At 46.3% G+C, this 14,881-nt stretch overlaps 1 protein-coding gene across 2 annotated transcripts in view; it reads left to right on the top strand.

The window, feature by feature from the left end:
* MCC (MCC regulator of WNT signaling pathway) overlaps nucleotides 1–14,881 on the top strand; it is a 283,142-nt gene that overhangs the window by 220,634 nt on the left and 47,627 nt on the right. For both annotated transcript variants that reach the window (XM_082621909.1, XM_082621908.1), the window contains 4 exons: nucleotides 7,609–7,755; nucleotides 8,718–8,807; nucleotides 9,899–10,047; nucleotides 14,485–14,625. In XM_082621909.1, coding sequence (XP_082478035.1) covers nucleotides 7,609–7,755; nucleotides 8,718–8,807; nucleotides 9,899–10,047; nucleotides 14,485–14,625 — 527 coding nt within the window. The remainder of the gene's footprint in view (nucleotides 1–7,608; nucleotides 7,756–8,717; nucleotides 8,808–9,898; nucleotides 10,048–14,484; nucleotides 14,626–14,881) is intronic.

Genomic DNA, 14,881 nt, shown 5'->3' with positions numbered 1-14,881 from the left:
CTGGCCCACCCATCTGTCCGCTCACCGGCAGCATAGGAAGGTTCCTCCTGCCCCTACATCTCCGCCAGTTTTTGTGCTTATCACTATTCCTCTTACCCCATTCTTTTTCTGAGTTCAATGTTCTAATTCCTGAAAAGCCTGTGTCCTTGGGAAGTTCTTTCGGCAAAGGTCTACGGGTGCCTAATTCTTAATCTTTGAGAATCTCTTTATTTTTGCCCACACTCTTCATGATAGGGGTATAGTTTCTTGTTGTTGCTTAGACAGATTACCACCACCAGTGGCGTAAAATAACACAGATTTATTAATCAGAGTGTCATCAGGGCTGTGTTCCTTCTCAGTTGTGCTTCCTTGCCTTTTCCAGTCATTCCTGCAAACTCCTTCTTACCACCTAAGGTAATATATTCACAGGTTTCCAGGATTCAGGTGTGGACATCTTTGGGGGCCATTACTCGGCCTACTGTAGTAGGCTAGGTATTGGATTTTCGGGTGACAGTTTTATTTGGCGATGTTCAACAGATTGTATTGAGACTGATGCTGTGTCAGACACTGTTCAATGTGTTGAATACAGTAGTGAGTGAAACAAACCTACCCCCCTGCCCCAGAGCCTGTGTCGTCTCTCCCCACCTGACAGCTTTAAGATTCTCTCTTTATCCTTTCCCCTCACTCTACATTTGCACCGCAGTGTTTCTAGATACGCTGTGTTTTCATCCTCTTCTTCCAGTTAGCACCAGCTGCATAACAAACTGCCCCAAACGTGGAGACCTAAAACAACAGTCATTTACTGATAACTGCATCCTCCTGGGGATGACTGGGCTCCAGTGGACAGTTCTCTCTCTTGGGCTCAGATGCGGTCGCAGTCAGATGGTGGCTGGAGCCAGAGTCATCTTGAAGGGTTCCTTACTCGTTTGTCTGGTGGGTGAGGCTAGCTGCTGTCTGGACCTTAGCAGGGACTGTTGGTCAGAGCACCCACAAGCATCGTCTCCGTGTGGCCTGTGCTTCCTCACGACAGAGTTGGCGGAGGGTAAGGGCCAGCATCCCAAGAGACAGCTAGGCAAAATTGTTGCCTTTTCTAACCTAGCCTTGGAAGTTATGTGGTAGCACTTTCGCTACACGCTGTTCATCAGATGCAATCTCTCAGGCCAGGCGTGTGCAACGAGAGGGGAATTAGAGTCCAGTGATGGAGAGACTATCAAAGCATTTGCAGACACATCTAAAAACTGCCACAACTACTTAGCACCTGACGTGATACTTAAGACTCGGGACTTACGGTGGTCTCTACATCTGGAAAACTCACCTGTTCTCTTTTCAAATAGTGTTTCTCTGTCATTATCTGTGTTCCTGTCCTCTGGAACTCCTTTAAAAGTGTGTTGAAGCCACCCAGTGACACTTGCATATTTTGTCCTTTTTTAGCTGCCCATGCTGTGTTCTGAATTCTCTGTACTGTGCTCCTGTTCACTACTTCTCTTTCCAATTTTATCCAGTCTAAAGCTTAACCTGTACATTGATTTTATTTCATTGACTACGTTTTCCATGGGCTTTTCTTTTCATCTACCTGTTCTTGTTTGATATCTGCCTATTTTTGTTTTGTAATTTATTGTGTACAGAAATTACTCCTTTTATCTCTTTAAGGGCCCTAAACGTACTTGTGATTGTGATGTGGTTTACTGGTTGCTTTATTCTGACTTCTCCTCCAGTGGATTCATCTCCTGATTTAGCCTGCTGGCTCTCCTGTCTCATCCTCCTCTCCCTGCAGTCATCCTTCCATGTCGAGCAGCTCCATGGTCCTGGGCTCCCAGTCATGGGAGACTTAAGTCTCTTCCTGTTCTCTAATGATATTGGGTGGTTTGCCAGTTAGGTTTCTGGGGCAGTGAGTGGCCTGGCAAAATCCAGACCAGTTTTCACTGTGAATTTGTAAGATTGGGGTCCCACACTAGGGAGCTGGGATAAAGCCTGGACTCCACACCCAAATGTGTCACAGGTCTGAGATGTTGGTTTCTTAGGCTTGACCCGTCTGCACAGCCCAGGGGCTCCTTTCCGGCTTCCGGGGCAGCGCGCTGAGTCCGCTTCTCAGATGGGTAGGGCAGGAAGGCTCCCAGCTTGATGCTGGAGGATCAGCTCAAATAGCCTGACCTGCAGGGGCCCCTGTCCCTCCCCCCACCACACACACCCCGGCATGCACACTCCATGCCCTGCTCTCCATCCCACGGCTCCCTGCTAACCTCTCTAACCTTATTTTTCACTTCGTTTCTGGCACCTGGAGATTTTACTATCTTTCTTTGAACCTTGGCAATGAATTTCTTTCTCATTGTTCCTTTTTATGCAGCATTTATATGCATTTTTCATAGGAGGCCTGTTTACTTTAGCTGAGGCTGTCATATGCTGGAAATTTCCATTTGTTCTGTATACAGACAGGTACCCCTCCTGTTTTCAGCCCTACTTCTCATTCTTGTCCTTCGTAGTACCTGCCGAGGCTGCGTCTAAACCCTGCCAACCTTCTTCTGGGTAGATTGGCCACCTCCCTTGTATAGTTTATAGAATTTGCCTTTTTCCTTTTTGTTTCTTTCATCAGTACTCTTCCTTCCACTCTGCTTTTGAGGAATGCGCCCAAATCCTCTGTCCGCTAATGCCCCAAGCACATTCTTTTCACTGTTACGGTTTTGATTCTTTTTTTATTCTTTACTACCATTTTCATGAGGTCTCTGGGGGTTGAAGAAAATAATGCCTGAATCAGTCTGCTGTCTAGAATGAAAAAGCTCAGCTGACTTCTCAGTGCTGTTGGGTAACCCTCTCTCTCTCTCTCTCTCTCTCTCTCTCTCTCTCTCTCTCTCTCTCTTTCTCTTTGTCTCTCTGTCTCTCTCTCTCTTTAGGTTATTGGTCAGCTTCCTTTCTCATTTCTTTTTTTTTTTTTTTTTTTTTTCTGCGGTACGCGGGCCTCTCACTGTTGTGGCCTCTCCCGTTGCGGAGCACAGGCTCCAGATGCACAGGCTCAACGGCCATGGCTCACGGGCCCAGCCGCTCCATGGCATGTGGGATCTTCCCAGACCAGGGCACGAACCTGTGTCCCCTGCATCGGCAGGTGGACTCTCAACCACTGCGCCACCAGGGAAGCCCCCTTTCTCATTTCTGACAGCTACTATTCCCTCCTTCTCTCCTAGCAGAGGACCTTAACTCTTGTCTCAAAGAGAGACAAAAACCATCAGGTGGGAGCCTCCTGTTTCCCATCCTCATTCTCCAGTCTGCAAACACACCTTTCTTATTATCTATCCTCACCTCTTCTTTCTCTCTTAGAGCAAAAGCCACCCCTTCCTACTGTCCTCAGTTGAGCCTTCAGTCCAACCAGCTACATAGAGTCTCTCTTCCCACCCACGTGGCTGCACCTTTTCCCTTGGCAACTTTATCCACATGTAGAAGTCCAGTTCTGATCTCCTTCCCTCAGATTATGTTTCTAATTGTTGACTGAATATCCTTCTTCACACATCTGATGGTTTCCTCAAATTCAGTGTATCCAAAGTTGGCATCTTTGTGTATCTCTGAGAAATCAGCTGCTTATGTTTTCCCCATTTTTCTGAGTAGTACCATGATCTGCTAAGTCATTCCAGCCACAAGTTTGGGTATCTTGTCCCTTTCTTGAATTGTTCTAGAACTGCATTGACCAATACAGTAGCTACTAGCCATGCAAAACTATGTAAATTTGAATTTCAATTAATTAAAATACAGTACAATTAAAAATAAAGTTCCTTAGGTATACTAGGCACATAGCATGTGGCTTGTGGCTACCGTTGTGGACGTAGGGCTATAGAACATTCCCGTTGTTACAGGAAGTTCTATTGGATGATGCTGGCCTAGGGAGTATTAGCCATCTTTGCTCCCACTTCACTGATGGTATTTGAGCCCTCATGATTTCTCATGTGCAGCTTTGACTCACTTCCTTTCTCTTCCTCACTCCAGTCCATTCTCTTCTCTAATAAAATGATTTTATGAAGCCCTTTTCGCTCTTTGGGAAGTCATTGAACTCTAAGCGAGAGAAGCAGACTGCTGGCATTTTACTGTCATTTCCTTCCTTGAACCTTCAGAACCCCCCATGCCTTTTCCTCTTTTTATTTGCTTGTTAAACAGCTACCCAACCTTCCAGATTGCATGCCGGCGTTTCCTACTCTGGGAAGGCAGAATAATGCTTCTTTCACAACACGGACACTCCTTGTTGGTGTCCCTTCTCAGAGCATGTTTCACGAGATGTCTGGCTAGGGCCGACATCTGAGCCTAGGACTCTGAGCCACTGAAAGACGAGAATCTCACCTGCATACTCTGCAGGTTTCAAATGTACGTAACAGACAAACTTCTCTTCTGGGCCTCTAGATGGGGCCTGGCTACATATTCACTTTAGGAGAAATGAGAAAATGGCCACTGAGGTCATGTTCTGTGTTCTGCTGTTGAAGAAGTCAACAGCAATTGGAAAAGGCTTTATGGGTGATGAATTACTTTCCCACAGTATCGATTCCTATGTAGGGTTCCTGTGATTCCCAGCTACCCCCTGACTCCAAACCACATATCTGGTTGAAAGAAAGATATTTTCTTTAATAACGTATCTTCAGTGAAAGATGGGTATATTAGTTAATTACCTCAAACTTAGTGACATAAAACAACAAAAACATATTCTCTCACCGTTCTGGAGTCTACAAAATCAGGGTGTTGGCAGGCTGCACTTCCTCCAAGTGCTCTAGAGAGAATCCTTTCTCGCCTCTTCCAGCTTCTGGTAGCCCTTGACTTGTGGCTAATCCCTGCCTCCATCTTCACATGGCCTTCTTCTCTGTGTGTCTGTGTCTCAAATTTCCTTCTTTTTTTCTTACAAGAACACCAGTCATTAGATTTAGGACTCACCCTAAATCCAGGATGATTTCATCTTGAGATCCTTAGTTTAATTACATCTACAAAGACCGTATTTCAAAATAAGTTCCCATTCACAGGTACTGGGGGTTTAGAACTTGGATATATCTTTTGAGGGGGACACAATTCCACTTACTACAATGGGTAAGAATAAAAGTGAGGACTCTAACAACAGTCTCTCTCCCTTCTCCTAAGCCTTACCTAAGCTGAATCAGGAGATTGGTTATAGCCTTCATTTCTGTGCATTTATTCATTTAAATTAAGACCCCACCTCCCAAGCCAGGAGAGAGAGGCTATTTAACTCAATCAGCTGTCTCTCTTTCTTTCCATGACAGACTCACTCCACCCACTTCAGCTGGATTTTTTTCACTGCCTAACCATGATCATTAATTAATAAACGGTAGACCAAAATAAACATGATTGTCATCCTTTAGTTTTCAAAGACATTCTCCGCATCCAGAGCTTTTAATATGAGAATGGGTATTTAGATTTAGAAATCATTTTAAGCATGCGTGCCCATGCACAAGCACACCATGGAAAATGACTAGAAGCTCTTACTCTGTAGAGTAAGAAAGAACATAGGTACTTTTTCTGACTTCATTTTTCAGTGTCATCTAAATTTTCTACAGTGGACATGTTTGACTTTACTGATTAGAAGAAGAAACTTTTTTTTTTATAACATGGGTAGTTTTTTTTTTTTTTTTTTTCATGGGTAGTTTTAATGATGCTTTTATAAAATGCCCAGGGCCATTTTTGCTTTTTTAAAAGAGATGAGTGGGCCAGTTGAGATTCTAGGAAGCCCAGACCACTGATTGTTTTGGGAATGATTCAGACACTTTTTAGATTTGGGAGTGGTGCTAACACTGTTGATTATTCAGGACCTCGTCAGACTTTCACAGTGGTAGAACTTGGAATCCATGGTCTCTACCAGAGTGGTTTCCCTGGTGCCAGGAAGCTGGCCTGATGGAAAAATGGGTCCTGTCCCTCTGCCATGGGGGCACAGAGAGGCACAGTTTATCGGGACGGTTCCAGAATGAGCCCTGTAATCTCCCACCAGCAACACCACTTGACTTTGACAGGCATGTGTTTTTCTAGTCTTTAAACTATTTTGAGGGCAGCTCTGTGTCTGGCCCTTTATGAGGACGACACACATTTCTGTTAACCCCCAGTTACTGGAAGCCGCAGCAGAGCCAGCTATCAGGGACTTTTGAGCTGTTTCACCATTGAATGCAGTTCTCTCCGAGGGAATTTTCCTATTTTGGCTTCTAATATGCTGATGAATTATTGAAATTTCAATTACTTTTGGTTCCCAATTTAGCAGAGTGGAGACATGCAAGATATTGAATACGAAAAGCTCTCCAGTCGCTTTTAGAGAAGGGTTTGCCTGGAAGGGTTTGGCGTCAGGGCTGACAGGTACAGCCCTGCTCCTTCTGTGTCGGGGACTAAAGTACCACGTGGCCTTGGCAGTCCCTTAGGTCACTGCTGCTCAAGGTGCGAGCCCCTGACTGGGACCTGGCATCTGCATCTCCTGGGAGCTTGTTAGATACGCAGACTCCTAGGCTTGGTCTCCACCTACTAATCAGAATCCCTGAGAGTGGCACCCTGGGCTCTGTGTTTTAACAAGCCCTCTGGGACATCCTGGTACACTGACAAGTTGGGGAAACCCTGCCTTAGATGTCCTGGTGCTAATTTTTCCCAGTGGGGTCTGGTGCCCATTTGTAAGGGCCCTTGGATGCTGCAGTCGGTGTGCCCTTTAAGATAGACACTGTACGTAATGATAAAACTGTGATCAAGGTCATCAGAGAGACCAATTTCTAACAATCATCTTCACTTGCTTGGAACACTTCTCTCTTTGGAAGTCCGTGAGCCGTAACCATAGAGAAGCAGGATTTGGACATTTAAATTCTGTGCAGGTAAATGTGTGTTCTAAATGTAATTGAAAGGGCCCTGTGTTTCTCTGTACCGAAGGGCTATTTAGATATTCCTTCCCACTGTCCCCAGGATAATCTCATCTCGAAGTCCCTTGGAGAGAAGCCGTGGGTACCGTCTCTGCCTTGTCATCTTAGCCTCACCTCCTTCCCAGGGCAGGTCTCTGTCCTACACTGTGCACACTGAATAACTTGCAGTTCTTCAGACACAGTGTGTCATCCAAGCTACTCTCCCTGCCCCACCACCAAAGCCAGCCCCTTACTCATCTCATCCCTTAAGCCCTGTTCACCTGTGAGGCTCTACTCAACAATGGCTCCCTAATGACTTCAGGTTGGGTCACTCTCTTCGCCTTTTCTGCTTCCTGCAAACTCTGGATAGATATTTATAGCATGCGCATGCACTTGTGTTGAAATTGTCTCTCTCTGCTGAGCTCCGAGGTCCATGCAAGTACAGATATCATCCTGGGTTCTGTCCCCTGTGCCCATGTGTGTCAGGCACATGAGGCTGAATGAATAAATGTTCCTCAAAGATGGTCATTCTACTTCTGCTGGAAGCTTCCAATGCCTTAGGAAACACGTTCCCTTCGTACTTTTGAAAACAGATATACTTGGCCAGCACGTGGCGGACTAGTTAAGAACAACAGTGCATTCTATGTGGACTCAACCGACTTAGCTTTTCAGGGAAGCTGGTTTCTTAATGTAAATGAAAGCTCTACCCTCTCCTCCACCAATCTGGCTGTTCTCCTCTTTGGCCGGGGAACCCACCCGCTGTATCTGAAGATGTTCTTTTTTTCAGGTTCGAGAGCTTCAAACTAGACTGCAGAGCGTGCAGGCCACAGGGCCCTCCAGCCCTGGCCGCCTCACTTCCGCCAATCGCCCTGTTAACCCCAGCACCGGAGAGCTGAGCACAAGCAGCAGCAGCAATGATATCCCCATCGCCAAGGTGAGCTCCCGGGGACGGCAGGGACACCTCCTGTTACCTGGCTGCCCCAGCCTCTGTGGAGCAGGGCCACTGTGCAGGCATGCAGTTAGCTCAGCTGGCCCCCAGGGGCTTCCTGGGGTCCCGCACAGGTCTCCTGTGCTGGAGCTGCAGGGAGAGATAACCCACTAATGTTTTAAGTCTCTCTCGGCTGCAGGCTGGACACCAGCTCTCATTAATCAGCCAGCTGGAGCGTGTCACAGCTGACAGGTCGTTGTGGAGAGTGAGATGTTTTGTCAGGCTCTGCAGTGCGAAGGGGTGGGTGGAGGGCTGCTCTCGAGGATCACGGTTCAGCCCAGGAGGGGACCCTGAGTCATGAACCAATGATCTCCCCGCTCACAGGACTGACAGCCCTGCCAACAGAAAAATAGATTGTGATGGGCAGGCCCTGGCAGCTGTGAGAAGTAGCCCCTCCATTCTCAGCCACAGCCCCCCCGCCCCGCTCCTAAGTCGAGTCTACCCCAGAGAGACCGTTCGAATGATACATGTCCTCTCCCCGGTAGCCCTGCCCGTCTCCGCAAGAAGGTCGGTTCTCAACCATCAAGTTTATTAAGTCAAACCAGTTTCTCAACCAGAAGTGATTTTTGCCCCCCAGGGGATATTTAGCAATGTCTGGACACCTTTTTAATGGTCATAGCTGGAGTGCTACTGGCATTTTGTGGCTAGAAGCCACGGATGCTCCTAAACACCCCACAATGCACAGAACAGCCCCTACAGCAAAGAATATCCAACCCAAAATGTCAGAAGTGCTAAGGTTGAAAAACCGCGAGTTAAGCAGCAAAACTGGACAAGTGAGTCGTTTTTAAGACTTGATGAATCAGTTTAGTTGCCACAGTTAAAGAGTAGCCCTGTATAAACAGAGTCTCAACAGTTTATATGGGGAGTTACGTGTTGTTTTCTGAAAAGTTTTTGTTTTGTTTTTTAAGATTGCTGAGAGAGTGAAGCTATCAAAGACCAGGTCCGAATCTTCGTCGTCTGATCGGCCAGTCCTGGGCTCAGAAATCAGCAGCATAGGGGTGAGTGGTCATGAGAAGCAAGGCAACAAAGTACCCAGTAAAGCTACACAGTGGTTTATCCATGATAGAAGAACTTCCAAAGTTCACCCCCAGTAAACCAGTTAGTTATAATAAGAAATCATACCTGATTTCCTTCCAAAAGATCCGATGAAAATGTATAGTGGTTTGCACGTGGTGAATCACTTCTTCAGCTTTAAGGGAGATTTTTTTTTTTTCTCTAGCTGAAACCATTCAGAAAGAAATGATTTAGGTCTGGTTACTGGCAATGTAGATGAAAGTCTTAAAGTATCTGCTTTATATCATCCTGCTTCCCCAGAGATGGAGTAAGTCAGGAAGCTCTAAGAGAACTTTACCTTTTGCACATCCCACTTGAAAGGGAAGGTGCTCTCCAGTGAGGAGGATTGCTGCCTTTGAAGTGTGGCCAATGCTGTGACAGACCAGAACCTTCCAGCTCAGTACTAGAGTTTTCATTTGTAGAGCCCTGAACCCCGTAGGGCTGTAAGCTGATAAATGGTGAAAAGGGAATTTCAGTTCCCTGGGGATGTCTTTTAGAATTCTGGGGTAAGGCTGGGAAATCCAGCTATTTGATCCTCAGGGGTGGGGAAAACGTGAACAGCACTCTTAAGGCCCTATTTTAAACTTTTGTGCTGGGCAGAAATTGCATGCACCCAGATTCCATGCCAAAGCCAAATTATGAACATAAAGGAGTGGGACGCTCCCCTTAACTACAACAGCCAGAGACAAGTCTGGGGGTGGCAGGGGGTTTCAGAAAGGGGAAGGATGTCCAGCCTCTGTTTAATATCCAAAATTTTAGGTCTCTAAACACTCATGATCCCACATGCCTGCTGCCCAGGATGCAGCTTAGAAGATGCCGCTGCATTTTGACACTGTTTTATGTACTGTTTGACAGTAGTTAACTTTTTATACTAGGATTATTATTATACAAACTGAGAAAGATTGGGGTAGATAGCTCCTGGTGCCTGATTCTCAAGGAACATCGGCTTTAAATTGTTTTGCATGCAAAGCATGCCTGGGAACCAGCGTCCCTGAAGTGACACTGTCCAGAGGGGAATTAATGCTCACCTGTACAGGTATCCAGCAGCGTGGCGGAGCACCTGGCCCACTCTCTCCAGGACTGCTCCAACATCCAAGAGATCTTCCAGACACTCTACTCCCATGGATCTGCCATCTCGGAAAGCAAAATTAGGGAGTTTGAGGTGGAAACGGAACGGTTGAATAGGTAAGGAGAAATTCTGCATGTTTGGATGGTGGCACTGGGGGCAACTCCTTTCCCTTCCCAAAGATCAACTCAGGTTGGCTTATGTGTTGTGACATAGAGTGATGCTGTCAGGCTGGTGGGTGGGGAGTTTCCACCATCCTCTTCATCACAGGAGGGCTGGCTTCATGGGCATCGTGTGACCTGTCGTCAAATGCACAGGGCCTCGTGCTTAAAAGGACCCCACACTTGCTTTACTGCTCTGCTGTCACTGTTTTAAATTCTTAATAACTTATGAACCAGGGGCCCCGCCTTTTCATTTTGCACTGGCCCTGGCAAATTAAGGAGCAAGTCCTGGGAGCAGTCCATATGGAATGACAGGTAGGTCAGGATGGCAAGATGGCTCCCAAGCATGCAGCCTGAGCTGCTGAGAACCACAGAGAGCAGCCCTGGGATATGGACTCAGCACCCGGGGGTGCCTGGAGCCAGCAGAAGCAGTCTGATGAAGGCGCTCCTGCGATGGAGCAGGCATGCTGGTCTAATCCTCCCTGCTCGAACTGAGGGTTGCCTAATTTTATTTACGCTTTTTGCAAATGTGCACATCGCCCCATCCCTACATCCTATCCTACTTAGTTCTGATTATCTAAGTAGGTCTAACTATCCTGCTTGGAATAATTCAACTGTGTGTACCCAGTTTTATGGGTCCTTTTCCTAAATCTTATGCCAGAGGTGGTTTGAGTTTGCCCTCCCTCCTGCCTCTTGGCAAAGACTGGCTTGTGTGTTGTCCCAGCAATGAAAGAGAGCTGCTAAAAAAACAAAAGAGAAGGACCAGGGGCAAGCCACGGCAACGACTCAGAATTGGCTCCGCGGTGGCGAAATGGACTAGTGATGGCATCCAAGCGTGCTGTGGCTGCCCTGACCTCGCAGTCTTCAGTGGGAGAGCACAGTCAGAATTGGAAAGGTTTACGAGCTAACCAGTAAGAAATGTGGATGCCATTCCCCTGGTGTATGGCAAACCTGAATAAATTGAATTATCCTTTTAGTCCTCCCTGATTTGAAGCTGTTTAATATAACACTTGAGAACCAAGGAAATATGGCTATCTAGGTCATTTTAAGTCTTGAAATTAAATGGTTTCCTTATTAAATCCAAAATACTTAAGAGTGACAATCCTGATGATTGCCTTGTAGCAGTAAAGAAGCAGCCCTCTCAGTATCACAGGCAGAGGAGTGCTTAAAAATTGAATCAGATATGCCCTTTGCAGTTTAATGAAGTCAGATGCCTTCAGGGGCCCTCTGTGTCATGAGGATCTCCTCTCTACAGATGCTGGGATTTAACAAGCCTGCTTTGTTGTTGAATTTGAAGGGGGCTTCCTGTCTCTTCAGTTATCTGCACCCAGGAGAGACCAAAGAAGGGGGAACTCTCACGTTATCATGGAGTTTAACAGCTTACAAAAGGCTCCCACTGACAACCTCTTGACCCTGAACTTGGGAAGGCGGAATAGTCCCATTTCGCAAATGAGAAGACAAAGGCTTTGACTTTGAATGACTTGCCTGAGTCCAGAGCTGTTAAATAGCCCAGCTGATGGACCCCTGCCCCTCTACCTCACCTCCGTTGTTTTCTGTATTATCACAGCTACTGCTAGAACATGGGAATTCTTGTAAATAATCTACCAGTATGTTCTGGTGTCTGTTACTGAACTACCTATCTCAGAGTTGGAGTCCTATTACCCTCCAAAAATATTACAGCCTTTAACTTGTGTTTGTGTCGGGGGGGCAGGGGTGGGTGTCACATCTCCTCAAAAGTGTGTTTTCTCATTTAACAAATCCATGTTAAGCACTTACTATATGCTGGACTATTTGGATGCAAAAGAAAGTAAAACAGACACGATCCCTGCTTTCATGGAGCTATATCCTGTTAAGGGAGCTAGGCAAAAAGCAGACAAATAAATAAGAGCGTAAGAAAGCTCCACATAAATAGGACACTGTGACAGAATAACAGGAAGTCTTGATTTTAGTAGGCAGCCAGGGAAGGCATCTCTGAAGGGGGGACATGTCAACTGAGATTTTCAGGGGGAAAAGGAACAGCCATATGACAAACTAGGAGGAGACTTACGGGCCAGCTTACCAACTTCAAGGCTGGGAAGTGGTTGGCATGAAGTTAGAATTGTCCAAATGCCAATGGAACTGAAATAGAATGAGTGAAAGGAGAAGTTCCGTGAGATAAAGTGGCAGAATAGGCAGGGCTGGGTGGGATACAGATTTTGAGGCCATGAACAAAGTTTACTCTTTACGTGTCATTGGAAGTTGTTAAAGGGTTTTATATAGGGGAAGAACAGATCTGATTTAAAGTTTGAAAGTTCACTCAGGTGTGAAGAGTGGAAGGAGGTGGGCAGGAGTGGAAGCTGAGCCAGGTTTGCAGTGGACCAGCATGGCCTAGGTGGTGGTGATGTGAAGGGGTCAGTATATGTTTGGTGGTAAAAACCCACAGATGTAAGAAAAAGGGATGGTCTCAAAGGAGAGTCTCAGATGTCTTACTGGTGGTGTTGGGTACACGGCGGTGGCATTTACTGAGATGGAGAAGATGGAAGAAGATAAGGTTTGAGGAAGATCGAGAGTCCCCTTTGGGAATGTTAAATTGGAGTTGTCCCTGTGAAACCCTGGATATGTGAGACTGGCACTCAGGAGAGAGGTCTGGACTAAAGAAATCTGGGAGCCATGGGAATATAAGTGCCTGTTAAAGTTGTGGCACTGGGGCTTCCCTGGTGGCGCAGTGGTTGAGAGTCCGCCTGCCGGTGCAGGGGACGCGGGTTCGTGCCCTGGTCCGGGAAGACCCCACATGCCGCAGAGCGGCTGGGCCCATGAGCCATGGCTGCTGAGCCTGTGCATCCGGAGCCTGTGCTCCACAACGGGAGAGGCCACAACAGTGAGAGGCCCGCGTACCACAAAAAATAAAATAAAATAAAATAAATAAAGTTGTGGCACTGGATAAAATCACCCCCAGGGGGAGAGTGTTGATAGAAGAAGGGGCCCAGGATGGAGTCCTGAGGGAACATCAACCCTCACAGCTTTTATAGAGAAGAGGGAGTCGGCAAAGGAGACAGAAGAGATGACCTTTCGGGTAGGAAGAAAACCAGTAGACACCTATCATGACCCAAGTAAAGGAGAACGTTTCAAGCAGAAAGCCATACCCGATTACAGGGGTACTGCCTGAGAAGGCCTCTAAGATAGAATTGACCACATGGAGGTCTGTGAGCTGAGTAAACAATTTCATCTAATTAGTAGGGACTGCATGTAACTGGAGCAAGTTGAGAAGTAAACGAGAGAGTGGGGACTGTTTGAGGAAGTCTGAATGTGAACAAGGACAGAAAACTGTGTCCTTGTAACACCTTACGTTGAACTGACCTTGTTGTTGCCAAAGCCACACAGCGGTCTTAGCTATACACTCGCCGGCCATGTCCTGCATTGGTGAGTGTCTCCGTAATCTTCTCTAAGATATGTGCCCCTAAGATTTATCCTCAAGGCAAATGACTTCCAAGCCCCTTAACATTTTGTGTGTGTGAAACCCTGTGTCTCTTTAAGACTTGGTGGTCAGAGTACTACAGATGGGCATGTCCCATGGGAAATGAATCATTGCATCCAGATCATCCGTGTCCTGGGACAGAAAACAGAGAGGCTGAAGGCTTAACCTTTTTCTGATTTGCTTTCTGACTTTGCCATGAACTTTTGCCCTGAACGTACAGTTCTGATTCCTATAAAACTTAAAGTTCTCAGTAGTTATCCTCCCAGTAGTTAGCAGTTAGGGGTCTGTCCAGGCTGGAAGGAGCTTTGGACACGATCCACAGTTGCCATTCAAAGGCCCCTTAAGTGCAGTTTCTTATTTATTCACTGATTCATCTTTTGCTCCTGCCCCGTAGTGAGTGTTCTGAGTCAAGGATCTGGGGTCCAACTGCCTGGTTCAAATCCCAAGGATTAATTACCCTTTCCGTGCCGCCTCTGAGAAATGGGGATAATACTACTTAGCTCAGAGGGCTGTTGGGAGAGTTCCTGATCAAGGGCTCAACAGATGGTAGCTATTACTGTGATTTCATTTGTCCCTGTGGACGGTGGTTCGTGGAAGCATACCAGTTGTAACTCTCATGAGGGCCTGAGGTCACGTGGTTGGTTCCTTTCCTTGGTGTATCTCCAGAGCCTAGTGCAGTATCTAGCAAATGGCTCGTCTGTGGCTGGCTGGGAAATAATCAGGAGTTTATTTTTTTATTTCTCATTCACACAGAATTTAGTGATTCTTCAGCTTTGAGCTTCTTCCTTCATTACTTGTCGTCAGTTACATTTACTAAAACATCTGATGAGCTCACATCCAACGTGCATTTTGGCCGGAATCTAGAGTCAATAGCTAAAATCTTGGCAAATTCATTGTAGTCCTGGTGTAAAATTGTGAACGTGATTTTCCTTCCTTTGTAGCCGTATCGAACACCTCAAATCCCAAAATGACCTTCTGACCATAACCCTGGAAGAATGCAAAAGCAATGCTGAGAGAATGAGCATGCTGGTGGGGAAATACGAATCCAATGCCACCGCGCTGAGGCTGGCCCTACAGTACAGGTAGGAAGTGGGGCGGGGCAGGCGAGTAGCCACTTTAATTTAGAAATGCATCCATAGCAAGCTTGTGCATGAAAGTAGAAAACCAGCAAATGCTAGTGTGGTATATATTGAAAATCAATTAGCACCCTGGTGGCAGCAATTAAGAAAATAAGGGTAATGAGTGTGGTATTAGTAGACAGGTATGTTTCTGTTCGCATGGTCAATTTAAATATTATTTCATTCGAGTAGTATCCCTCAAAACATCAAGTTTTGTGTT

Source organism: Mesoplodon mirus, assembly GCF_964341445.2.
Source record: "Mesoplodon mirus genome assembly, chromosome: 5".
NCBI classification, from domain to species: Eukaryota; Metazoa; Chordata; class Mammalia; order Artiodactyla; family Ziphiidae; genus Mesoplodon; species Mesoplodon mirus.
This window is presented reverse-complemented; position numbering and strand designations above follow the sequence as displayed.